At 47.5% G+C, this 27,419-nt stretch overlaps 2 protein-coding genes across 2 annotated transcripts; both read left to right on the plus strand.

Annotated features, from left to right (window-relative positions):
- Positions 1–6,138: 6,138 nt before the first annotated feature.
- On the plus strand, positions 6,139–7,790 carry LOC109770457 (receptor-like protein 2). The gene has a single exon (XM_020329158.4). The coding sequence runs from the start codon at positions 6,617–6,619 to the stop codon at positions 7,646–7,648; it is 1,032 nt and encodes a 343-aa protein (XP_020184747.1). The 5' UTR covers positions 6,139–6,616; the 3' UTR covers positions 7,649–7,790.
- Positions 7,791–19,236: 11,446 nt separating this feature from the next.
- LOC109770453 (tyrosine-sulfated glycopeptide receptor 1-like) lies at positions 19,237–23,049 on the plus strand. Its single transcript, XM_020329154.4, has one exon. It carries the CDS (start codon positions 19,370–19,372, stop codon positions 22,616–22,618), a length of 3,249 nt encoding a protein of 1,082 aa, XP_020184743.1. The 5' UTR covers positions 19,237–19,369; the 3' UTR covers positions 22,619–23,049.
- The last annotated feature ends 4,370 nt before the right edge of the window (positions 23,050–27,419 follow it).

The following is a 27,419-nucleotide window of genomic DNA, read 5'->3' on the forward strand; positions in this document are numbered from 1 at the left end:
TCTGCTCTGCGATGCAAAAATCGCATGAGATTAGATGTGTAGACCTCGATCAATCTAGGGTGAAATGTACTTTCTAGTACCGTCAGTATGTTCATGAAAAATTAACCAATTTCCTTATCCGTATCACTGCCAGCATATGAAGTACTAGTACCTACTAAATCTAAATGTTTAAATCCTCTATATGTAGCCAGCCCTCAACGCTTTCCACAGAAATCGACCAAAGAACAGTATAGGAGGATCGCATACACGATGTCAGAAGGTTGAGCTCGAACTTACGATTCGGAAGGACGCGGGTCGTTCTGAATTCCCACCACAGAGCCGCTCGCCCGCGTTGTCCGCGTCGGTCGCCGGAGCTGCGAAAGCCCCGCTCGTGCGCGAGGGGGAGCTCGTGGGGGAAACCGCCGCTACGCTCTGCTGCACGGTAGCGAGCGGCAGCGCGAAGCCGGCCGGATAGAAGGAGTGGCGAGGGCTCGACGGGTAAACGGAGAACGCACGCCGTACCCGAGCGGTGGCACCTCTGTCGGCCGCCGCGGACGGGGAATCTCGCCGTAGGTCGCCCGTGAGCGACCTGGCGCCCCGCACCCCCCTTCTGGCGCTGGGCGTTCGTATGGGCAGGCCCATTTTCCGTGTTTTCGTTTCGTTTTTCCTTTTTCTTTTCCATTTTCCTCATTTACTGTTTCAAAAAAATCGAATTTTATTTTCCAATTTGCGAACACTTTTTTATACATCAAATTCAAAAAATGTTCATCAATGTAAAAAAATGTTCATCGAATTCAATTTTTGTTCATCGGATTTAAAAAATATCCATCAAAATTCCAAATTTGATCATTGAATTAAAAAACGTTCATCAAATTTAAAAAAAATCATCAGTTTCAAAAAATTTCATCAAATTCAAAAATTGTTCATCCTTTTAAAAAAATGATTTTGAATACAAATTTTGTTCATAAAGTTTAAAAATTATCATCGACTTCAAAATTTGTTCATTGAATACAAAAAATGTCATTATTAAAAAAAACTCATAAAATATTGTTCATTAAAATTCAAAAAAATTCATTCTTTTGAAATCGTGAACATTTTTTAATTCAAGAACTATTTTTGACAATTCACATTTTTTTGAAAATTTAGAATCTTTTTATAATCCTGAATTATTTTAACATAGAAAAAAATCAGGGTGCGTCCAGCCCTATAAATGGGTTGGCCCAAACTGGTGCGCCAGGGGAAGGGAGGGTGCGCGTTTGCCCATCCCCTGACACACATCACGCCATATAGGAGGCCCCGCCATGGACGTGTGGCTACAAGAGGAAAATGGACCTTGGAGGGATTGTCATGTTGTTGGACAAAGGAGATCGGGCCGTGTGATTTTCTGTAATCGGTTCGATGCTAGAGGCCCAAAAGGGGACTTCCCAGACCTGGAACAGCAAAACCACTGATAGCATTATTTCTGCTTATGAGTTTTTCCACTTTATGAAGGAAAAAAGGCGCAAAAACACATATCTTGTGCTCTAAAGTTAAATATATGATGAAAGCTTACAGGATTGAATAGGCCTATTTCAGGCAATCATGAAAAAAATGGGCTTTTTCCCAGCAGTGGATATCTGTGGTTATGGGCATGCTAAGCTCGGTTTCCTCTTCAGTCATGTTCAACGAAAAGAGACCAGAAAATTTTAAACTATCTAGAGGAATCCGGCAGGGAGATGCTCTTTCACCCTATTTTTCTTGTTGGAAGCAGAGGCTTAGTGTTATGAGATTGGCTCAGTCGGCAACACCAGTGAATCACCTATTTTTTTGCATATGATAACATGTTTTTTCTTTAAAGCAAGCAAGGGGGTGTTGGAAATATGCCCTAGAGGCAATAATAAAGTGGTTATTATTATATTTCCTTAATCATGATAAAAGTTTATTATTCATGCTAGAATTGTATTGACCGAAAACTTAAATACATGTGTGGATACATAAACAAATACCATGTCCCTAGTAAGCCTCTACTAGACTAGCTCGTTGATCAAGAGATGGTTAAGGTTTCCTAACCATAGACATGTGTTGTCACTTGATAACGGGATCACATCATTAGGAGAATGATGTGATGGACAAGACCCATCTGTTAGCTTAGCATATGATCGGTCAGTTTATTGCTACTACTTTCTTAATGTCAAATACATATTCCTTCGACCATGAGATCATGCAACTCCCGGATACTGGATAATGTGTGCTATCATACGTCACAACATAACTTGGTGATCATAAATATGCTCTACAGGTATCTCCGAAGGTGTTTGTTGAGTTGACATGGATCGAGATTGGCATTTGTCACTCTGTGTATCGGAGAGGTATCTTTGGGCCCTCTCGGTAATACAACATCACAAGAAGCTTGCAAGAAAAGTGACTAAGGAGTTAGTTACGGGATGATGTATTACAGAACGAGTAATGAGACTTGCTGGTAACGAGATTAAACTAGGTATGGAGATACCGACGATTCTGTCGGCCAGCTAACAAGATTGGAGCAACTCTACTTGGACAACAACCATATGTCTGGTGAGCTGCCATTGGCCCTGGGTAACTGCTCAAATCTCAGATACATTACCCTCAGAAACAACAGTTTTTCCAGGGATATCAGCAGAGTCAACTTCACCATGTTGGATCTGAGGACAGCTGATTTTTCAATGAACAACTTCACTGGTACAATTCCTGAAAGTATCTACTCATGCATGTGACGCCCCCGATTTGACCGTACACTAATCATACACGCAAATGTGTACGACCAAGATCAGGGACTCACGGGAAGATATCACAACACAACTCTAAAACATAAATAAGTCATACAAGCATCATAATACAAGCCAGGGGCCTCGAGGGCTCGAATACAAGTGCTCGATCACAGACGAGTCAGCGGAAGCAACAATATCTGAGTACAGACATAAGTTAAACAAGTTTGCCTTAAGAAGGCTAGCACAAACTGGGATACAGATCGAACGAGGCGCAGGCCTCCTGCCTGGGATCCTCCTAACTACTCCTGGTCGTCGTCAGCGGCCTGCACGTAGTAGTAGGCACCTCCAGTGTCGTAGGTGTCGTCGTCGACGGTGGCGTCTGGCTCCTGGACTCCAACATCTGGTTGCGACAACCAGAAAGATAGGAAAGGGGAAAAGGGGAGAGAAGCAACCGTGAGTACTCATCCAAAGTACTCGCAAGCAAGGAGCTACACTACAAATGCATGGGTATATGTGTAAAGGGCCATATCAGTGGACTGAACTGCAGAATGCCAGAATAAAAGGGGGATAGCTAGTCCTGTCGAAGACTACGCTTCTGGTCATCTCCATCCTGCAGCATGTAGAAGAGAGTAGATTGAAGTCCTCCAAGTAGCATCGCATAGCATAATCCTACCCGGCGATCCCCTCCTCGTCGCCCTGTTAGAGAGCGATCACCGGGTTGTATCTGGCACTTGGAAGGGTGTATTTTATTCAGTATCCAGTTCTAGTTGTCATAAGGTCAAGGTACAACTCCGGGTCGTCCTTTTACCGAGGGACACGGCTATTCGAATAGATAAACTTCCCTGCAGGGGTGCACCACATAACCCAACACGCTCGATCCCATTTGGCCGGACACACTTTTCTGGGTCATGCCCGGCCTCGTAAGATCAACACGTCGCAGCCCCACCTAGGCTCAACAGAGAGGTCAGCACGCCGGTCTAAACCTATGCGCGCAGGGGTCTGGGCCCATCGCCCTATGCACACCTGCACGTTGCGTACGCGGCCGGAAGCAGACCTAGCCCCCTTAATACAAGCGCGAGCTTACGGTCCAATGCGGCGCGCGCCACTCAGTCGCTGACGTCAAAAGAGCTTCGGCTGATACCACGACGTCGGGATACCCATAACTACTCCCACGTAGATGGTTAGTGCGTATAGACCAAATGGCCAGACTCAGATCAAATACCCAGAACTCGTTAAGCGTGTTGTTTATCTGCGAACGCCGACCAGGGCCAGGCCCACCTCTCACCTAGGCGGTCTCAACCTGCCCTGTCGCTCCGCCACAAAGTAACAGTCGGGGGCTGTCAGGAACCCAGGCCCACCTCTACCGGGGTGGAGCCACCTGTCCTTTCAGCCCCCTCATCAGAATCACTTGCGGGTACTCAACGAGCCGACCCGACTTTAGTCACCACATGTGTCATGTATATAATGTATATAGTATATACCCGTGATCACCTCCCGAAGTGATCACGGCCCAGTAGTATAGCATGGCAGACGGACAAGAGTGTAGGGCCACTGATGGAACACTAGCATCCTATACTAAGCAGTAGGATAGCAGGTAAGGGTAACAATTGTAGAAACAATGACAGGCTATGCATCAGGATAGGATTATCGGAAAGCAGTAACATGCTACACTACTCTAATGCAAGCAGTATAGAGAAGAGTAGGCGATATCTGGTGATCAAGGGGGGGCTTGCCTGGTTGCTCTGGCAAGTAGGAGGGGTCGTCGACTCCGTAGTCGAACTGGGCAGCAGCAGTGTCGGTCTCGTAGTCTACCGGAGAGAAGAGGGGGAAGAAACAGTAAATACAATGCAAACATAAGCATGACGATGCGTGACATGACAATGAGCGGTGCTAGGGGTGTCCTAACGCGACAGCAGGTGGTATCGGTGAAGGGGGGAACATCCGGGAGGTATTCCCGATGTTACGCGTTTTTGGACAGACGGACCGGAGGGGGAAAGTTGCTAGTTCGATAGGTTAGGGAGGTGTGGTGGACGAACGGACTGCGTATCCGGATTCGTCTCGTCGTTCTGAGCAACTTTCATGTACAAAGTATTTCCATCCGGGTTACGGATTATTTTATATGATTTTCTAAAGATTTAATCATTTTCTGAATTTTAATTAATTATTTAATTCAACCTTATCCAAAACAGTGTTGCGATGACATCAGCATGACATGATGCTGACGTCAGCAGTCATCTGACACGTGGGTCCCACATGTCATAGACTGATTAGGGTAATTAGGGTTAACTAATTAATTAACTATTAATTAAACTAATTAATTAAATTAGATTAATCTAAACAGGGTTAATTAACTAATTAATTAATTACTTTTATTTTTATTTTTATTTTTATTTTATTTTTATTTATTTATTAATTTTTATTAATTAAGTTATTATTATTATTATTTATTATTTATTATTATTATTATTTTATATAATTTTCTTTAATTCTTTTTTTTAAACGTTCAGGGCCGTGGGGCCCCCAGGTCAGTGGCACAGGGGCTTTGCGGGTCGGGCGTGCTAGCGGGCGGCCATGGGCGCCCGATGGGCGCGAGCGCCAGGCGCGGCCTCACCCGAGCGGGAGCGCCGGCGGGGAGTCGAGGCGGGCGCGACAATAGCAGCCGAGGCGGAGCGAGCGGCACCAAGGCTGGGTGGAGTTGGGCGACGGCCGTAGCGCGCGACGAGCGCGGCTGGGACGCGGGTAGGACGTGGTCTCGGCGGGGCAGAGCACAGCGACTACTTGGGCGGAGGAGCTACGGGCGCGGCATTGGGAGTGCTCGAGCTCGAAACCGAGCTCGGGAATAAGCGAGGGGGGAGGAGGAGCTCACAGGGGCGGAGGACGAGCTCGTGTGACCGGAGGTCGACAGGGGCAGCGGATCGATGTAGTCCGGCGGGGCAGAGAGGGGAGACGAGGTCGATCCGACGTGGCTGGGGGCGAGGTGGTCCGGTGAGGGGGAGGTCGGGGAAGCGAGCCTGCGAAGTCCGGCGGCGTCCTGGCGGCTCGGGTCGAGGGCGACGGGATCGGGGCGGCGTCCGGGCGCCGACGGCGAGGCCGGTGAGGCGATGGCGCGCGACGGGTCGGGGGGGATCGTCGGTTGGGGAGGAGGTTTGAGGAGGCGCTGTGGGCAGGCGACGAGGAGGTGCCGGCCGGCGACGAGGCGTAGGGACGAGGCGGCGGGGTCGGGCCCCCCACGCTCCGATCCGATCTGGATCGGGGGGGAAAGCAGAGGAGGAGTGAGACGAGGGGGAGGGCGAGTGGGGAGGTGGAGGTTGTCGGTGGGGAGTGGGGGGGGGCTGGAGTGGATAAGGGGATGGCTGGTGGGCCGGTTTGGGCCGGCCGGTTAGCTGGGCTGGGAGGCCCAGTGGGGGGGCAGGCCTCTTTTCTTTATTTTGTTTTGTTTTTTTTGTTTGTGTTTTCTTTTATTTATTTTCCTTTACTGTTTTATTTTATTTCTTTAATAGTTATAGTTTTATAATAACTTAAAGCCCACACCTAAATCGGAGTTGTAAAAAGTTTTTAGTGACTAAATAAACTAGTTTAATATTTGTTTATATTTAATAACACTTATATAATTGTTTTTGCTACTGTTTTATTCATCTCATAGTATTTAAACATTTTATAAAGGTGTGGTTTCTCCACCATAATTATCTGTGCAATATTTGGTTCACTCCGAACATTTTTGTTTCAATGTTTGAAAACTTGTTGTTTGCCATATTTTGAATTGATTTTTGAATCGGTTTTGAACTAACGAAGGATTGGAAACAGTAACGGGGGTGACGTGGCATCATTAGCAGAGTTTTACTGTAGCTTGATTATCCGGGCGTCACAATGCACCAACCTAGTTGCGTTACGCCTGGCTTTCAATCAATTTCATGGCCAGTTCTCACCAAGCATTGGAAATCTCAGGTCCCTCCTTCTTCTCAATTACCGGCAACTCTTTTACAAACATCACAAATACACTTCAGATGCTCAAGAGATGCAAGGATCTCACCTCCCTGATGGTGGGAACCAATTTCAAGGGTGAAACCATACCACAGGATGAAACAATTGATGGTTTTGAGAAGCTTCAGGTACTCACCATAGATGATTGCCCATTGGTTGGGCAAGACCCGCTTTGGATATCAAATCTTGAAAATTTGGGGATGCTAGATTTATCATTAAATCAACTCACTGGACAAATACCATCCTGGATTGATGGACTGGGCTTCCTATTCTTCCTAGACATATCAAGCAACCAACTTTCAGGGAATATACCAACTGCATTGTCAAAGTTGCCAATGCTACTATCAGAGAGAAATGCTGCCAAGTTGGACACAAGGTTCCTTGAGTTGCCTGCATTTTGGACACCATTACGTCAATACCGGACGGTCGGTGCTTTTCCTAGCAAATTGTGTCTGGACAACAATAATTTCACTGGTGTAATTCCCCCTGAGATTGGTCAGCTAAAAATGCTCGACATCCTTAATTTAAGCTCCAACAGCTTAACTGGCGAAATACCACAAGAAATCTGCAACCTCACAAACCTGCAAACGCTCGATTTGTCGGACAACCAGCTCACAGGTGCAATACCATCTGCACTGAGTGATCTGCACTTCCTATCCAGATTTGATGTTTCTAACAACAAGCTAGAAGGGGAAGTTCCAAGTGGAGGACAGTTTGATTCCTTTTCGAATTCCAGCTACAGTGGGAATCCAAAGCTATGCGGACCTATGATCAACAATGACTGCAACTCAAGACCATCTTCAGCCTCTGGGAAGCGACGGAACAACTTGCGTCCTGCATTAGTTATTGGAATCACCGCGGGGGGACTCATTGCTCTCATTTTGCTTGCATGCTTCCTTATTGCAAGGTTAGCATATGATGATCACACTGAAAATGTGGTCCCCCTTCGAAGCAGGCGGTGATGAAGATGTCTAAGTTCTCAACAGACGTGTTGCTGAAGATCTGATGCTTTGAACATTGTGCTTTTCTTCCCTCCTGTACTAAGACATCGCTTAAGTCTTCATTGTTTGCCAGGACTTTATGCGCGTCATTCCCAGTTCTCCTCTGCTATGCAAACAGAGCAAGATATTAGATGTCGCAGGCCTCGATCTAGGGTGTAATGTAGTTTCTCGAACTGGATGTGTATAAAAATGTAAGCTAGTATTACCAGCATATACCTCCACGCATGTCATCAATCAAATATTCTAAAGAAGGTAAAATGGTAAATGTTTAGATGCTCTAGTTAGCGAGCCCATCAACGTTTTTCCACAGAGATGAGTCGACCAAGAACATTATAGCGGGGGATTTGGCTACAGCAGGAACTGAAATGTAACAAATGAGGATAGAGTGCTCGGACTCAGAAGCTTGAGCTCGAGAACTTACGATTCCCGCGCACATCGTTCTGTATTTCCACCACGGAGCCACTCGCGCGCGTTGCCGGCGTCGGCCGCCGGAGCCGCGGCAGCCCCGCGGTCACGCGCGCTTGGGCGCGGCCTCGTGCTCGTGGGCGAAACCGTCGCTTAGCTCCGCTCCGCACGGTACCGAGGCGGCCGCGCGGCGAGGGCTCGACGCGTAAACGGAGCACGCACGCCGTACCCGAGCGGTGGCATCCCCGTCGGCCGGCGCGGACGTGCGGCGGCGAGAGGGGAACGGGCTATGGGCTAACCGGCTAAGGAGGACTTGTCATGTTTTTTTTTGTTTTTGAGTAATGGAGGACTTGTCATGTTTTTTTTTTAGAAATGGATGACTTGTCATGTGGGGGGACCAAGGAGATCGGGCCGTGCGGTGGATTGAAGAAGGCATAGATCTGGACGTGTTGGAGGCCCAGAATGGGCAGAACCCTCCTTTTTCGAGCAAAACGGCAACACCTTAGTTCTTCCAAAATTTCTCAAAAAAAAAAGTCAGTTCTTCCAAAATCACTGTTAAGCGGTACCCCTTGCAAAGGTGGCTACCACCTTGTGACAAATTACTCGCTGTGTGTCGCTTGTTGCAACTAGAGAATTTTACCTTATTTTCGTAGATTCATTTTTAACATTTTATCTATTGAATCATGCAGCCAAAGCATGAATCATTTTAGGAAAAGTACATCTTCGCATTTGAACATAGTAAATCATATGTACTTTTACTTTTGGTTCTCATATTACTGATCATATATTCTTGTTTTCAAAAAATCAAGTCTTATCTATATTACAAGAGATTCCCACTGCAACATGGGGGGCATCATATAGTTCACTCAATGGTATGAGCAAATTTGTGAAGTCGGTGAACCTAAAAGAGTACAATCAACCAGAAACCAAAAGGATTCTCCCTTTTTGATTGTGTAGAACTAAAATGGCACTTAGGCAGACCTAACTCGACCCGAATTTCCTGTATGCTAAACATACCTAAGATCCCAAACTTTAAACTTTCAAATCGCTGAGTCAGTTTGCGACAAACAAATAGATATAGCATGGGGGCTCCCTTACTGCCTGGGTGATTGGGACAATTCGCCAAGACATCTTAATGATCTTGTTCAGGTGCTGCCCAACAAAGAGAGGAACACTTTGAAGAAAATGTAATTTTTAAATAGGTTTATTTCACTTGTTTTAGATATACACTTAAAAAAGGTAAAGTGGAAAAATATGCATTGTGTTGGAAAACATGTCCACACATATGTAAAAAACATCTAATTTGTTCGCATGTTTAAAAAAACATTATGGATGTGAGAAAAAGTGTGCATGTGTTCAGAAAAATGTTCATCCATATGAAAATTAATATTCAACTATTTTTTTAACTATTTATACTTTCATTTAAAAACATATGTGTGTGTTCATGTATCTCAAATAAATGTTCATGTGTTTTAAAAAAATGTTCACATATTCAAAAAGCATGAAAAATAATCGTCTATTTTACTTAAGGAGAACAAGGAGAAACAAAAAAGGAAAAAAAAATAAAGAAGGAAAAGAAAGAAATTTAAAAAAGAGAAAAAAATGTGCTACTTGTCCTGGCCGAAGTGCAGCGCGTATGCGCAATTTATCCCCTATATACGGCACTATATAGTCTTTTGGGGTGCATAATGATTCTCACCTACCACGCTAAATAATATTTCCATCCTCCGAGCACCATCACGGTTGACATAAACTATCCAATCTGGCCTCCAAGCCCTCAGACTTCGCGTCACCCGATTGAAAAGAAACATGCATGGGCCTGTGTGGGCTAGCTGAGACGGGCCTAGATATTTCAATACCCAAACATGTCCACGTGTATGGGATTATCGATGCCATGATGATTGTAAGCATATTGTGGTGTTGGTCATGGACATGGTGCTCGCCCTGCAGTGGGCGCGAACTGGAGAGCCCAGACAGGTAGGACCAAAAATGTTTTTTGTTTTAGATTTTTTCTTTTTAGGGAAAATTTCAGCATTTTAAGTTTACAACTAAGAAATAATATAGCTCTATCTAATCCAGCGCGCCTGATTATGTGCCTAACTTGGATTCAATCTTCAAACCTTTGTCATAATTTATATGTCACTCTTCTCTCTTATACATCTTAGTTTTGCTTCTCACATTTTTTGCCTACCGATGCAGCGGTCTACCAATCTTTGCCCACACTTTCATCTCGTTACTCACGTTTTACTCATCTCTGCCAGTGTCAACTTTAATTCTTATGATTCTTGATCCCGTGCTCCCACGGAAGCAAACATGATCATCAGAGCTATTATTGTGTTTGCACCATCTTTGCTCTTACATCATAAATATTTTATATACTAAACATTCATATTTCTAAACATATTTATCATATACATTATTCATGACTATAATTATTTTTATTTAGCTAGCATGGTTAATCGCAAAACAGTATTGCTAAAAAATAGTTTTAGTGTTTTCAAACATACAATTGTATTTTATATCACTGGAAAACTTGATTCCGCTAAATTTGAATTTAGGTTATATCAAAATTTCTCTTTAATTATGTTTTGATGTTATATTTGTGTATGTGTGTGTATTGTATTGTTTTATACCATGGTTGAGATTTCTGCCTGCAACCTACGTCTATTACTATTGTACTGTTATATTAGGTAAGTGAATTAATATAAACTTCTATAGCATAAATTGAATAGTTAGAAAAATGTGTCTTGCAAATTGGGTCAAACAATGAGTTGGCAACATGTGCATGGTATGCACTTGGTATTGAAATAACATCGCTTGTAATAATCACTTGGGAACATAAATACCATTGTTTTCACACAAACGGTTTGATTATTTGATATGTTTGTCCAGAATATTCTTGATTCATCTGATGTAAACAAAAGATCCCACCAATTTTTATAATAAAAGTTGTGCATGAAAGGTAAACATGGAATCAAATGTATACAAGAGCCCCATGATTCAGAGTAGATAGCATAAAACTACTAGTTTATAGGTTAGGGTTCTAAAAAACTACCACTTTTTAATTTTTCTCATAAAACTACCAAACGAGTGGTCGGCTATTTCAAAAAACCCAAAACACCACAGACTAGCGTTTTAACCGTTTTCCTGACGTGTTGGCCCCACCGGTCAGGCCACCTGGCCACGCGCGCTCACGGCGCAGCCGTTGATGGCTGTTAGCCCGACCGGTCCGGTCGGAACCAGGGTAAATACCCCGTCCGTCGGTCGGGCGCACCCTGCTCACTCACTCTCTCCTGCTCGCTCACTCCCCTGCTCCTACTCCCCTACTCCAGTACCAGCTCGTCGCCGCTCGCCGTCTTCGAGGCCGGTCGCCATTGACCTCCTTGCCGCCAGGCCTTCCTGGAACGACGAGGAAACGAGCTCCGAGGAGGAGTGTGAGGTTGTCAGCATGGACATGGGACTTATGGTAAGTTTTTCTTTGCCACCTAGGGTTAGGGTTAGGTGCTAGTAGGCCTAGGCTATAGCCATGGATCTTGCTGAGTGTAGTGTTGTTGTTGTCTCTGTGATATTGTTCTTGATTAGTTAGGGTGGGGTTTGATTGTAGGATTGAGCTAACCTAGGGTTCATGCTTGTACAGTGTTAGGGTTCATGCTGATTTGGGGATTTTTTAGTGTTCAGGTTAATGAACAGTGCAAGTTGATTGTAGTATTGAGTGCAGATTGAAACCAGTGTTCTTTTGGTTATTTTGGTTGCAGGAGGAACCAGACACCATTGTGGAGCCCCTTTTCTGTGGCCAACTTGAGCTTGCTCAACCCAAGTGCATTATGCACCAAATGAGGCCTATTAAGCGTGTTGCTTTTGAAGGCATTGTAACAGGAAGGCGTTTCTATGGCTGCGCAGTCCAGGTTAGATGCCAATTAAGTTTTCTGCTATGGATGTTCACTTATGTTTGATATGATGCAACAGTTTGTTTGATATGACAGTCACTTATGTATTTTTGTTACTTTGGAAACTTAATCATGGCATTGTAATAACTTATCATATATCATTTATGTTATTCATTGTTAGAAAATATCAAGTTAATCATGGCATTGAAATAAGGTACTAGTCCACTTGCACTAACTTATCACATTTACAAATGCAGGAAAATGGTGTGAATTGTGGTGTTGTAGAGTGGGTTGATGGGCCTTGGCCTCCTGTTCTTCAGAGATGTTTGTGCAAGCTATGGGAAATGTTCCATGAGCAGAACCTAGGAAGGGTACTTGACAAGGAGAAGTTTGAGAAGGAGTTGGCCAAGGTTAAGAGTGAACATGAAAGGGAGTTGGACAAGCTTAAGATTAAAAATGACAAGCTTTGCATTGAGTACACCAAGCTTGTTGATGATGTATCCATGATGTTTGATTGGCAGGATGGTAGGGTGGGGAAGGTGAACCAGAAACAAGTGGAGGAGGAAGAACTTGAGAAGAAGAAGAAGGAGGTAGATGAGAAAGCTAGGTTGGAGGTGCAGATGGAAAAGCTTAAACTTGCAAATGAGCGGAGGTGCATTTTGCAGAGCCAAGCTGATATCATCAAGAACACCAGGAAGGTTATGAAGGATGTTGAAGTTAACAGAGATGTTCTTAAGAAGGAGAAGGCAAAGCTTGAGCTAGTTGTTGCTGAGCTGCTGAAAGATGGGTATGGCAGCAAGGAGAAGCTAGAGCAAATCAAGGCCATCCTTGAGTCATGAAGTTGTTGTGATATGTTGGTGAAGTAAGTGCATCCAAGGCCTATATATAAGGATGTGGCCTAACAGTCTGAAGTGATTATATGGGTGTACATTTTAGGGGAATGTGAAGTTAACCTAGTGTTTGGCCATGCATTTGAACTTTAGCTTCTTATCTAAGAACCTTATTTCCTATGTTCTTAAGTAAGTTGTAGTGGATCTCCTATGCTATTAAGTGTCGTAATGGATCTCCTATGCTACTAAGTAGTGGAAATGGATCTTCTATGTTATTAAGTGTTCTAATTGATCTTCTATGTTATGTGTTAGCCTACATATATTATTTGTGTGGGTAATTGGGCTTAGTGGCCCACTAGTCTCTAACCAAATGCAACCCTAGGCCTACTAAAACCCAACCCAATCTATCAATAGAAACCCCTCCCCACCCCCCACACTTTCCCAATCACTCCACCAGCCGCCACCCAAAAGAAACCCTAGAGATGGATCCTGACATGGGAGATGTCACAGAGGAGGAGGGGGAGGCTGTGGAGGTTAGGGCTGCAGCAACACAGAGGAGGAGGAGGAGGCGTAGGCACAGGGCACTTGAGGTGGCCCAAGATGAGCAGCAATAGGAGTTCAACCGCCGACTCTCCGACAAGGTACTGGAGAAATGCAATGATCAAGAACTTGAGCTGGTTTTCACTGGTGGCAGGGGAAGGACGTTCATGCAGATCATTAGCTGGGCAAGGATGAGGGCAGTCATGGCTCCCCATCCAGCTACTAGGGCCAAGTGGGCTCGTTTCTTCGAGCGTTATGACTGATGAATCTATGTATCTACCTATCTATCTATCTTTCTATCTGTAAGTCTATCTGAGAGAGAGTTGTGGTACTATTTGTGAGATTCTGATGAATGTATGGTACTCTCAATGACTATCTTTCTATCTATGTAACGGATGGATGTTTCTGAATCAATGTATGCATTTGGTCAGTGACTATGTATATCTCAATTTCTCAGTATCAGCACCATCAAGTGCTAAATGTTGTGAATATGCAGATAAATGGAAGTTGTAGACAACATAGTGCTGAATCCACAAACAGTATCATATTACAAACCAAATCAAATCCAACAGTAGCAAGTACTTAGTGAAGCAGTGTTATTACAAACCAAATCCAACAGTTCACTTGCATACATTCAACCACTTCAGCTAGTTACCACTTGCATAAAAGTAATCCTTCAATCTCCCAGATGGCTTCCTGACCCTCTTTGACCCATCCTGCATAGCAATTCTAGCAGATTGTGTAGGAGCAACGGAAGATCCATTGCCAGCTCTATTGGCAGAAGCTGACCTAGTGTTCTTTGCTGGAGAAGACCTTGATGACCTGGTGTTATTTGCCGCTGAAGAAATGGTTGTGCTCTTCTTCTTGGGAGGTGCTACTGGTGTTGCTGAAGAGGTGTTGGTCCTGCTCTTCTTGAGAGGTGGTGGTGTTGTTGTTGTAGCCTCAATGTTGGTGCTCCTCTTCTTAGAGGCTGATGCTTTTGTTGATGGTGTACCTGGTGCTGCTACTGATGTGGAAGCAACCCTCTTCCTTGACCTACAAGCTGTCTATGTTGACTCATTTGTTGTTGGAGGAGCTGTTGGTGCCGATGCAGAGGCAGCAAGTACCCTTGGTGGCCTTTGTGCAGTTGCAGCCATTGAAGAACCAACCTCAGCGTAATTAGCTCTATTTTCCTACACAAGAAGATTAGTTAGCTCTATTTTCCTACACAAGAAGATTAGTTAGCTCTATTTTTCTACAAATGAAATGAATGTAACAATGCAATGAATGGAACTGAAGGAGTTACCTGGTGCTTGTTCATCCTCATCTGGAACTTAGGTTTCAATGGGTCACCACAATTGTTGAACCTGTGCCCTTGCTTCTTGCAGTTGCTGCATGTCACTGTACCAATCCTAGAAGTATCCTTTTTAGCTGGCACCTCAAACATGCCTTTCCTCCTGGCAGTTTGTTTTTTACCTTTCTTTTCTCTAAAAACAGGTGGAGAAATATCATCACCAGGTGTATGATGCCAATGGTCAGGACCTGGCACAGGGAATATTATGTGCTTATATGTTTCACAATACATGGGTTTCTTGAAGAAAGCATTGACATAGTCTTCAGGATGTATCTTCACTTTCTGCATTGCAGCAATGGCACACAACAGTCATGTCCCACCTCCTACAGTCACAGGTCTCATTGTTCAAATTAACACATTATGTGTTTTCAGAGCTTCTCTGAACTGAACTACATTTTCAAAGCACAAATGCATTGAAAACTGCTCATGTGCATCAGGCCTGGATGGATCATACCATCTCCTCTCCTTCTTCTACTTCTTCCTACTCTTCCTTCCAGATGGCAGCCTTGGAGCATCTTCTTCATCACTTAGGCCAAAATCACCTGGAAAACAGTACTCATCAGCTTCAGGGACATAATCTTCAAACTTGATGTGCTCAGGCTCACTGTGAGACTTGCTAGTTGGGGCAGGTTTTCTAACTGGCTTAAGCTTTTTGGCTCCTTTTGTAGTTAGAGCAGCAGGATCCTCTGCTTGTTCATCTTCAGAAACAATTTGTTCTTCCTGCCAAAACTCAGAAGGTTCTGAGTTAGGTCCACAAAAGTGCTCTGCAGTATCAGTGCCAGCCTCATTTTCACCCCTACACCAAGCTTTGTAAGAAATTTTCTGCCCTCTGTAATCACCCCTAAAGAACTCAAAATCTGAAGAGGACTTGTCATCTTCAACTTCATCTTCTTCTTCTGGTACATCTTCATCATCTTCTTCTTCATCTGCTTCTTCTTCTACATCTTCTTCTTCCACAACTGTTTTCCCCTTGTTGAAATTGCAGCTTTGTTGTGTGTTCAGGTAGGGCTCATCAGGGGTTATAGTTGCCAAACTAGCATTAGAGGCAAGGTACAGAACACCTTCTTGTGAAACTCTGTAAACAACAGGTTCACCAACATGATCAATGGGGATCTGTTCCTCAAGCATGATGTGATCCATATTAACATCTGCTGGGCTTGGATCAGTAGCTTTTCTGATAGTGATGTTCAGTACCTTCTTATCAACAAATAAGTCAAGCATTTCCTCTAATGCCTCCTCACTATCCAGGCCTCCACACCCTCCAGCCCCTTTCCCTCTTCCTTTACATAAGTCAGAAAAACATCCATTCCATAGCCCTCCAACTCAACCAATGCTAATATGGTCAGATAACTGATATCTGAAGAAACTAAATACTTTCTCTCCATATTATCTGTTCCTTGAAAATGTAGCCTCATGTCCGAAATCTCATCATCTAAGCTGTAGGATTAAATTGACAAACAATTATTTTTTAAGTCACTGAAACTTAAAACAATGACCAAATGCATTGAACATTACTGAACTTTCTTCTAATTACAGTGAATGCACTGACCAAATGCACTAACCAAATGCACTTTCTTCTACAGTGACATAACCAATAAATTGCAGTACCATGCCAAGAACAAACAAGTACTAACCCTAGTTCTAATTTGAACTAAACGTATGAAGGGCCCAGAAATTTGTTACCTCACTCCACCAAAGGACGACGCCCAACTGTGGACGCCATCTGGATCCGCGTGGATGCACTTCGCCACTACCCTAGCCGCTTCGACTGCCGGATCTGAGCTCTCCAGATCTACCTGAGCCGCAAGCGGTGATGGCTGCTGCGACCGCTGCGCCGGGAAGCTAGAGCTGCCTAGCCATTTGTCCACCTCTGAATGTCCACCGCCCTCCTAGCCGGTGATGCCTTGGCTCACTAGCTCGCCGTCGACGACATTTGGCTACGCCGCCGCCATCACCCACCTAGGTCACTGCGGGGGAGACCGAGAGAGAGTGCGGCCCGACCGGCTCCTTTGGTTCCGACTGGACCGGTCGGGCTAACGGCGGTCAACGGCTGCGCCGTGAGCGCGCGTGGCCAGGTGGCCTGACCGGTGGGGCCAACACGTCAGGAAAACGGTTAAAACGCTAGTCTCTGGTGTTTTGGGTTTTTTGAAACAGTCGGCCGCTCGTTTGGTAATTTTATGAGAAAAATTAAAAAGTGGTAGTTTTTTGAAACCCTAACCTGTAAACTAGTAGTTTTATATTATTTACTCCATGATTCATAATAAGTAAATACATATAACATTCTAGCCGTGCAAACTCGAATGGGTCATCCTGCCTGTTTTAGAGAGAGAAAATCATCTGAAGGAGCATAGCTCCCAATTACCCCCCCCCCAACATCAATCAAACGGCAACCAAAAAACTAAACAGGCACTTTGTGAGCTGTAAGTGCGGCTCATGAGCTATGGTGGCCTGCCTTTGCTAAACAGTGAGCCTCGATGTTCATTACTCCCTTTCATGAACAACTTCAGCTGACGGGAATCCTTCCATCTTCCTATTTTACTTCATCGATGATTGCTTTGGAGGTTCCTAAATACGCACCCTTTACATGGGGGAGGCATATGAGATCAATGAGATTGGTTTTTTTGAAAAAAAAACATGTTCAAACATTCTCAAAAAATTTGTAGATACACATCAATATTTGATGTACAACCTCAAAAAGTTTCAGCCCCTAATTTGACCAACATTAATAGAAACAAAAAAGACAAAATCTGATGTGAATAGTGTCAAAGTACTATTCACCCAAACGTATCACTATTCACATTCGAATGTGTCTTTTTTGAATCTCTAAATGTACATCGAGTTTTGAGCTGATTTTTTCCGGAGTTGTAGACATACCCCGCAGGAATGTTTTCAAATAATTTAAGATTTTTTTGAAATGTATAAATATGAACGTTTGAGATTTATCTCATGATCCCACCTAATGTGAGATCTCATACAATTCTTCCCTCCCTTTACATGGTTCAACGTAGTCAGTCGACACTACAATCCTTTGGCCACACTATCAATAACCAAACGAAATAAGGTTGAAAAAAAATCCCACACCCACCCTCCCTCGTCGCCTCCATGAGGCGATGGGGAGGAACCCTAGGGTGTCGCCTCCAGCTCTCTACTTCGCACCCTCCTCCTCCCACACCGCCGCTAGCGACGACAAGGCCTCCTTGTCCCCCTCCCAACGGCCTTGGCATGGGCTGGCGCATCTGGATCGGGGTGCCTCATTGACAAAGCGCGAGGTGGCGTTGCGGTGTGGTGGCATGGCGGTGGCGCGACAGCATGGCGGTGGCGCGATAGGCTGGGTGTTGGGGGAGCATGCCGGCGAGGTGGCGGGCTGTAGGTGGCAGCAACGGCTGCTCTGGCCCACTGGCGGCAGGGGCCAAGGGCGACTAGGGGCGCAGGTGGCTATCTCTACATGGGTTGTTGGGCAGTGGGGGTGCCAACGTGATGGTGGTGGCTCTCGCCAGTGGCGACCTGGCCGGTTGGCTTCCTTTAGGCGAGCTCGGGCACCATTGGATGGGTGGTGCGAGCTCTCTCTGTGGGCATGCGGTCTTCACGAAGATGGCGGCGCATGGTTGGTGGTATTGGAGATTGAGGCGTTATGGGGCTCCGGAGGCGACAATGACCAGCGCGACCGAGGCTACCTGGGCGGCTGGACGGCCGACTGCCTGGATGCCCCCTGTCCATATATAGAGGGGCCAGATCCGATGGGGCGCCGGCCGATGCCCCCTCCGGTGGTGTTTGTCGGCAGTTGTCGGGTGGCACAGAGCCTCCGTGTGTGTGGCTCGATGCGCCTTTGCTACTGGGTTAGGGGTGTGTGTTATTCTTTTTCCTTCCGTTGCAATCCACATGCTCTTTTTTTTTTAAAAAACGTGCATTGTCTTTCCCGCGAGCGTGTACACCCCGAGAGTCACCTATGAACACCCCGAGCAGCTTCGAAACGCCAGCGAGGCAACGAAACGATAACGATAACACGAGCCACCGACGTCAAAACCCCAGCAATCCTCCGAAACTGCAGAGGGCCGCGCACAACTAAGCTCCATTGACGATCAAAATCCCGCGGTCGACGTACCCGGAATCCCGAACACGTCCGTACATAAAAGCCTCCCGTCTCGATCAAAACCGTAAGCGGCCGGGTCACATCACATGATCACATCCACCACATCATTCACTAACCAACACGACCATTTTTATCGTACAAGCATCTGATCTGATCAGACGGAGCAACCTGACTGACGACTCGACGCGCGCTAAACAAATGGCAACTTGGATCGGTGTCTTACGTACTCGAGAGGGAGGGGGGGAGTCGCACCAGGGCTGGCCAATGAGCCGCCCCTTGGATGCCCCATCAGCCGCACCTCCAAAAGTCAGACCTGCCCCAAGAGCTCAACATGACTCGCGAAGCACTACGCTACGCCCCGGCCCTCCCTCCCTCCATGGCCATGGCCATGGCCGTTGACCTCGCGCCGGATAAACCTATACGTAGTATATTACCACGACGACGAACCATCTCCAGGCCGGCCAATGGGACGCTAGCTTCTCCATCCATCCCGCCCTCCCCCGCTCCGCTCCGGTCGTCTAAGAAAAAAGTCCACGCCCGGCCAAGCGCCACGGTTCGATTATTCCCCATGTTGTTGACGGCGGCGGAGGCCTCGCTATGATCATCAGTTACCAGCACCAGCGGCAGCGGGTCGTCATTTCGGTGGTCGTTGCGTCGTTGGCGTTGCTGTTGTTCGCCGGCCCGGTCGCCGGCGCGTGCGGCGACGGGGAGAGGCAGGCGCTGCTGACCTTCCTGGACGCGCTCTCGCCGCGGGCGGGCGATACCATCGCCGCCTCCTGGCGCGGCTCGCCGGACTGCTGCGCGTGGGAGGGCGTGGGCTGCGACGACGCGGGAGGCGGCAACGGCGCGGTCACCAGCGTCTCGCTCCCCGGCCGCGGGCTCGGCGGGACGATCTCGCCGGCGGTGGCCAGGCTCGCCGCGCTCGCGCACCTCAACCTCTCCGGCAACGGCCTCGCCGGGCCCTTCCCCGCGGAGCTGCTCGCCCTGCCCAACGCCTCCGTCGTCGACGTCAGCTACAACCGCCTCTCTGGCGCGCTCCCGGACGCGCCGGCCTCCGTCGGGCGCGCCCGCCTCCCGCTGCGGGTGCTGGACGTGTCCAGCAACCATCTGTCCGGGCGGTTCCCGTCCGTGCTCTGGCGGTTCACGCCCGGCCTCGTCTCGCTCAATGCCAGCAACAACAGCTTCGCCGGCGCGATCCCGTCGCTCTGCGCCATCTGCCCGGCGCTCGCCGTCCTCGACGTCTCCCTCAACGCGTTCGGAGGGCCCGTCCCGCCCGGGTTCGGGAACTGCTCGCGCCTCAGGGTCCTCAGCGCTGGTCGCAACAACCTCACCGGCGAGCTCCCTGACGACCTCTTCGACGTGACGTCGCTGGAGCAGCTGGCGCTCCCCTCCAACCGGATACAGGGGAGGCTTGATCGCCTGCGGATCGCCAAGCTCATCAACCTCGTCAAGCTCGACCTCACCTACAATGCGCTCACCGGCGGGCTGCCAGAGTCCATCGGCGAGCTCACCATGCTGGAGGAGCTCCGGCTCGGGAAGAACAACCTCACCGGCACCATCCCGCCGGTGATCGGCAACTGGACCAGCCTCCGCTACCTGGACCTTCGGTCGAACAACTTCGTCGGGGACCTCGGGGCCGTTGACTTCTCCCGCCTCACCGATCTCACCGTCTTGGACCTGGCCTCCAACAACCTCACCGGCGCCATGCCGCCCAGCATCTACTCCTGCACGTCGATGACGGCCCTGCGCGTGGCCAACAACGAGATCTCCGGGCAGGTGCCGCCGGAGATCGGCGACATGCGAGAGCTGCAGTTCCTCTCGTTGACCGTGAACAATTTTACCAACATCAGCGGCATGTTCTGGAACCTCCAGGGCTGCAAGGACCTCGCCACGCTGCTCGTGTCGTACAACTTCTATGGCGAGGCCCTGCCGGACGCCGGCTGGGTCGGCGACCACGTGAGCAACGTCCGGCTGATCGTCATGGAGGAGTGCGGTCTGACTGGCCAGATACCATCGTGGCTGTCCAAGCTGCAGGGCCTCAACGTCCTGAACCTCGCCGGGAACCGCCTCACCGGTCCGATCCCGAGCTGGCTCGGCGCCATGAACAGGCTCTACTACGTGGACCTGTCGGGCAACCAGTTCGCCGGGGAGATACCGCCGTCGCTGATGGAGCTGCCGCTGCTGGCCTCGGAGAAGGCCATGGCGGAGTTCAATCCGGGCCCTCTGCCGCTGGTGTTCACCCTGACGCCCAACAACGGGGCGGCGGTCAGGACGGGCCGCGCGTACTACCAGATGTCCGGCGTTTCCGCCACGCTCAACCTCAGCGATAACAGCTTCTCCGGCGCGATCCCGCGAGAGGTCGGCCAGATGAAGACGCTGCAGGTGCTCGACCTCAGCTACAATAACCTCTCCGGCGGCATCCCGCCGGAGCTCAGCGGCGTCACGCAGATTGAGATTCTTGACCTCCGCCAGAACCGTCTGACGGGCTCGATCCCGCCGGCGCTCACCAAGCTCCACTTCCTCTCCGACTTCAACGTCGAACACAACGATCTCGAGGGCCCGATCCCGACGGGCGGGCAGTTCAATGCTTTCCCGGCGGCGAACTTCGCAGGGAACCCGAAGCTTTGCGGCCAGGCGATCTCGGTCCGCTGCGGCAAGAAAAGCGGAACGGCGACGGGCAAGTCTTCGCCGTCCAAGACCATGGGCAAGAGACTGCTTGTGGCCATCGTTCTTGGAGTCTGCTTCGGTGTGGTTGCCGTCGTCGTCTTGGCCGGACTCGCCGTGATCGCCATCAGAAGGTTCATAACGAACGGATCCGTCAGCGACGGCGGGAAGTGCGCGGAGTCGGCCCTGTTCGACTACTCCATGTCGGATCTGCACGGCGACGAGTCCAAGGACACGATCTTGTTCATGTCCGAGGAGCTCGGCGGCGGCGACCCGGCGAGGAAGAGCGTCACGTTCGTGGACATCCTGAAGGCGACCAACAACTTCAGCCCGGATCAGATCATCGGAACGGGGGGCTACGGCCTGGTTTTCCTGGCGGAGCTGGAGGGCGGCGTGAGGCTGGCCGTGAAGAAGCTCAACGGCGACATGTGCCTGGTGGAGCGGGAGTTCCGGGCGGAGGTGGAGGCGCTGTCGGTGACGCGGCACGAGAACCTGGTCCCGCTCCAGGGCTTCTGCATCCGCGGCCGGCTCCGGCTGCTGCTGTACCCGTACATGGCCAACGGCAGCCTCCACGACTGGCTGCACGACCGGCGGCCGGAGCAGGAGGAGCTGGACTGGCGCGCCCGGCTTCGGATCGCGCGGGGCGCCGGGCGCGGGGTGCTGCACATCCACGAGGCGTGCACGCCGCAGATCGTGCACCGGGACATCAAGTCGAGCAACATCCTGCTGGACGAGTCCGGCGAGGCGCGGGTGGCGGACTTCGGGCTGGCGCGGCTCATCCTGCCGGACCGGACGCACGTGACGACGGAGCTGGTGGGCACGCTGGGGTACATCCCGCCCGAGTACGGGCAGGGGTGGGTGGCGACGCTGCGGGGCGACGTGTACAGCTTCGGCGTGGTGCTGCTGGAGCTGCTCACCGGGAGGCGGCCGGTGGAGATGATGGCGGCGGCGGGGCAGCCGAGGGACCTCGTCGGGTGGGTGACGCAGATGCGGTCGGCCGGGAGGCGCGCCGAGGCGCTGGACCCGCGGCTGAGGCAGGGATGCCGGCCGGGCGACGAGGCGCAGATGCTGTACGTGCTCGACCTCGCCTGCCTCTGCGTCGACGCCATCCCGCTCAGCCGGCCGGCGATCCAGGAGGTGGTCAGCTGGCTCGACAACGTCGACACCATCGGCGCGTCCTGACGTGGTCTGTGTAAAGCGGAAATGGAGCGCTCTGTGGGTTGCAATCCTGAGAGTTTTGGGACGATGAGTGGAGTCGATCGGTGAGACAGAAATCAGAATCAGAATTCAGAAATGGCGATGTTCTTCAGGCAAATGACTGAATGAAGGACACTCCACCATCCATAATCACATTCCATCCCGTCGACTAAAGCAACATGGACTAATTTCTGAACCCTGATTGGTGGAGGTGGAGCATAGTTACATAGGTTTGCCACAAAAATGGATGGGGCATTGCTCTTTGTTCGACAAAGAGATCCCTGGTCTCTGCATCCATTGATGCACACACAATCATCTTTATTGTGAACTTCTAATCCATACACAAGTGTAAAATGAAAAGGAAAAGAATAACATCGATGTAAATTGTATTGTTACACAATCACCCAATTTGGCCGAACAAAGTTCGAGCTACAACCTCCAAGTGGCTACACCTAGAGACCAAAATAAGCTTCAGGAACTTGATAAAACATCTGCTTGGTTAAGAATGATGGTATTGTAGCAGTTCTGCATTGCCCGATATGAAGCACATACCCCCCCACTCCCCCCCCCCCCCCCCCCCCCCCCCCCGCGCGCGCGCGCGGAATCTAAGCCCTAAGTTGAACAAAAATCCCACAGAGCCATCTCGCAAACATATTTGAGACTGAGCTACATGGGAAATATTGAAAGCCACAAACATAACTCACCACGAAAGCTAAGCAGATGGGCATGAAAAGGCAAACATTGAATTCGTCTAGTCTTGATATTTCCTTATCAAAATTACCCCTTTACACAGATAGCATATAAATATCTTCATCTTAAGTGGAACATTGAGCTTCCAAATGATTTTTTATGGAAGTTATAATTGTCATTTAGTATCATGCACATATGCAGAGATTTGATATAAATAGTTGCTGATGCATGATGCTTCGAATTGAATGCATCATTGTCATGTGCTAGGTTGAACACTGCACCAAATGAAACCAGATTGTCTATTTATTGACGGTTAACACTCGTGAAAAGCCAATACCATGGTATCTAGATATGAAGTCTGTCACTAGAACATGCTTTCGTTGAAGTATGTTATATAGCGATGGTTATTGCTTGGGTAATTGGTTATCACCAAACTAAGACTCTTCCTACAAGTGTATATTGGTACCATTACCCACCATGAATCGCCACATGGTGCATAAGTCATCTTCGACTCCAATGAGCCCTTCGAGGAGGGTGAGCTAGTGGGTCTTAATTATGTTGACCTACGACATATGTTTAGAATGGAGGTATTTATTATTAGCAACTTTTGCCACAATGTGTCTCCAATTAACAACTTAAATAACTACTCCCTCCGTTCGGAATTACTCGTCCAAGAAATGAATGTATCTAGATGTATTTTAGTTGTAGATACATTCATTTTTGTCACAAGTAATTCCGAACGGAGGGAGTACTTAGTATGCATTTGTTTTAAATTTTATGGTTCTCTATATCTATCCAACCTTGAACTTTTGATCTATAGATAACACTACATTTAGTTTGATGGTTTTTCTTTGTTTATGCTCATCGCTTCACTAACACAATATGGATATGTAATAGTCCACTATTTTTCGGATAGACACCACAAAAAAAGACAAGGCAAGCAAGTTAGTATTGCGTGACTGAAACAAGTCAGCCTCCAGATGATAGAAAAATGCCTTTCCAATGGTTAAGGTTTTTTTCTTCTCTCCAAGTGTTCTTCTACACCCTTCCATTCTTTGTTTGGAAGCGTCCAGTAATGAATGGGGATACCAATGTAGAAAAAAAGCTATCCTCGTCACCAAAAGGCTTTAAAACTAGTCTTAGATCTCTTTAGACATAATATTACGCTTTTGTGAAAATATTTTTAGGCTAAGAACTGCTGAAATATACACTATACATGATAAGAACTTCACATTAACAACTTTTGCATGTAATTTTCCATAAATATGATGGGTTCATTAGCATATTGTAGTATAGACACATCTCATCAACGAGATGTGTGATCAAATCTACCTACCTGACAATCCCTTAGAATGTGCTATGGGGATAGCTGGCATTTTGACAACAATATTATAAAATAGGTGCGAACAACCAATCCCCTTGCCGCACACCCTTCCATTTTGGAGTAATGGCCAATGTAGTCATTAACCTTAATGCCAACACTTCCTCATTGGACAAACAAGTAATCTAATCACACCATTTTTGTCTAAAATCTTTCATGAACAACATTTGTTGGAGTTATACCATATTTTGTTGTAGACCTTCTCAAAATTCACTTTCAAGAGAGCCTCGTCGTATTTCTTCAAGGCGAGCTTATGGGTGGTTTCATGAAGGACCACTACCCCCTCTAAGATGTGCCTCCAAGGCATGAATGTTGTTTGAAAAAGTCTAATGAAATTATGGGCTACCACGGTAATATAATTTGTACCAACCTTGGTGAACATTTTAAAGACATTTAGAAGGCATTGGAGTTGATATTGTTGAATTTTTATGGCATCCTCCTTTTTTGTCAGCAAATTAATGACACCAAACTTAAGCCCAAACTAGGGCAGAGCCAATGAGCATGGCCATCAAGTTAAATTTAATGACCTCCCAATAATTTTGTTGGGAACCCACAGGGCCCTATAGCTTTGTCTCCATTGAAAATGACCTCTTTAACCTCACTTGTCATGAGTTGGGCAATTGCGATATCATGTTCTCATCCGGGGAATGGCTGTAGGATATAAGCCGTATCAGATTCATCCATTGAGAAAATTGGGTACCAGTTCTCCAAGCAATTGCTCGTAGAAGTTAATGATTTATACCTTGAGTTGTGCATCACCAATAGTTGTAGGATCATCCCTCTTGAGTTAGAAGACTTTGTGCTTATGATGTTTCCTATTGGACAAAAGGTGGAAATATTTTGTATTATTGTCCAATTCATGAATATGTTTTACTTTAGCATGTAGGAACCATTTAGTTTCTTCCACATGCATAAGGAAATTAGTTTCGTCGGCCTCACTCTTTGAAGCCCATCCGTCTGTCATCAGGGGAACTTGCTCAACTGTTATGTCGAGCTCATCAATAACGGAAGTATTCTTTTTTATATGCTCCACTCACATGTCTTATGATGGAAATATGCCCTACAGGCAATAATAAAATGGTTATTATTATATTTCCTTAATCATGATAAAGGTTTATTATTCATGCTAGAATTGTATTCACCGGAAACTTAAATACATGTGTGGATACATAAAAAAAAATACCGTGTCCCTAGTGAGCCTCTACTAGACTAGCTCGTTGGTTAAAGATGGTTAAGGTTTCCTAACCATAGACATGAGTTGTCATTTGATAACGGGATCACATCATTAGGAGAATGATGTGATGGACAAGACCCATCCGTTAGCTTAGCATATGATCATTCAGTTTATTGCTACTGCTATCCTAATGTCAAGTACATGTTCCTTCGACCAAGAGATCATGCAACTCCCGGATACCGGAGGAATACCTTGTGTGCTATCAAACATCACAACATAACTGGGTGATCATAAATATGCTCTACAGGTATCTCCGAAGGTGTCTGTTGAGTTGGCGTGAATCGAGATTGGGATTTGTCACTCCGTGTATTGGAGAGGTATCTTTGGGTCCTCTCGGTAATACACATCACAAGAAGCTTCCAAGCAAAGTGACTAAGGAGTTAGTTGCAAGATGATGTATTACGGAACGAGTAAAGAGACTTGTCGGTAACGAGATTGAACTAGGTATAGAGATACCGACAAGCGAATCTCAGGCAAGTAACATACCGACATACAAAGGGAATTACATATGTTGTCATAAAGGTTCAACCGATAAAAGGTCTTCATGGAATATGTAGGAATCAATATGGGCATCCAGGTCCCGCTATTGGTTATTGACTGGAGAGGTGTCTCGGTCATGACTAAATAATTCCTGAACCCGTAGGGTCGCACGCTTAACGTTCGTTGACCCTAGAGTAGTATTGGGATATTTGATGAGTTGTAACCAAATGTTGTTCGGAGTCCCGGATGAGATCCCAGACGCCATGAGGAGTCTTGGAATGATCGAGAGGTAAATATTTATATATGGGAAGTCATATTTTGGGTTCCGGAAAAAGGTGCAGTTTTTTCGGTATTGTACCGGGAAGCTTCCAGAAGGTTCCAGAGGATTCTGGAGGGGTCCGGAAGTGCACAAGTGGGTTCACCATGACCCAAGGTCTAGCTAGCATGGGCTACCGGGAGGCTCCCTGGCCTTATTGGGCTAGGCACACCAAGTCCTCAAAAGCATGTGGCTAGGGAAGGCAAAAAGGAAGGAGTCCTAGTTGGAATAGGATTGGACTTGGAGTCCAAGTCCTCTCCCCCTTAGATGCGCCCTAGGGCTTGGAGGGGCTGTTTCCCATGCCCCTCCACCTATATATAGAGGGGAGGGGGCGCCTCAAGAGGATACACCAAGCCCTTGGCGCCTCTCTCTCTCCCGTTGCTCCGTAGTTCCACCGCCTCATCCCGGCGACGCTTTGCGAAGCATTGTCGGTGCTCCACCACCACCATCACCACTACGTCGTCATGTTCGTTGTGATCCCATCTACTTCTCCTCTCCTGCTTGCTGGATCAAGAAGGAGGAGACGTCATCGAGCCGCACGTGTGCTAAACTCAGAGGTGCCATCCGTTCGACACTAGATCGGTTGGATCGTGATCGGATCACGAAGAGTATGACTACATCAACCGCATAATAAACGCTTCCACTTAGCGATCTACAAGGGTATGTAGATGCTCTCCCCCTCTCA

This window comes from Aegilops tauschii, chromosome 7 (genome assembly GCF_002575655.3).
Source record: "Aegilops tauschii subsp. strangulata cultivar AL8/78 chromosome 7, Aet v6.0, whole genome shotgun sequence".
NCBI classification, from domain to species: domain Eukaryota; kingdom Viridiplantae; phylum Streptophyta; class Magnoliopsida; order Poales; family Poaceae; genus Aegilops; species Aegilops tauschii.

What these genes read in the sequence shown, in the direction of transcription:
- LOC109770457 (XM_020329158.4), top strand. Translation starts at nt 6,617, where the DNA reads ATGGCCAGTTCTCACCAAGCATTGGAAATCTCAGGTCCCTCCTTCTTC.
- LOC109770453 (XM_020329154.4), top strand. Translation starts at nt 19,370, where the DNA reads ATGATCATCAGTTACCAGCACCAGCGGCAGCGGGTCGTCATTTCGGTG.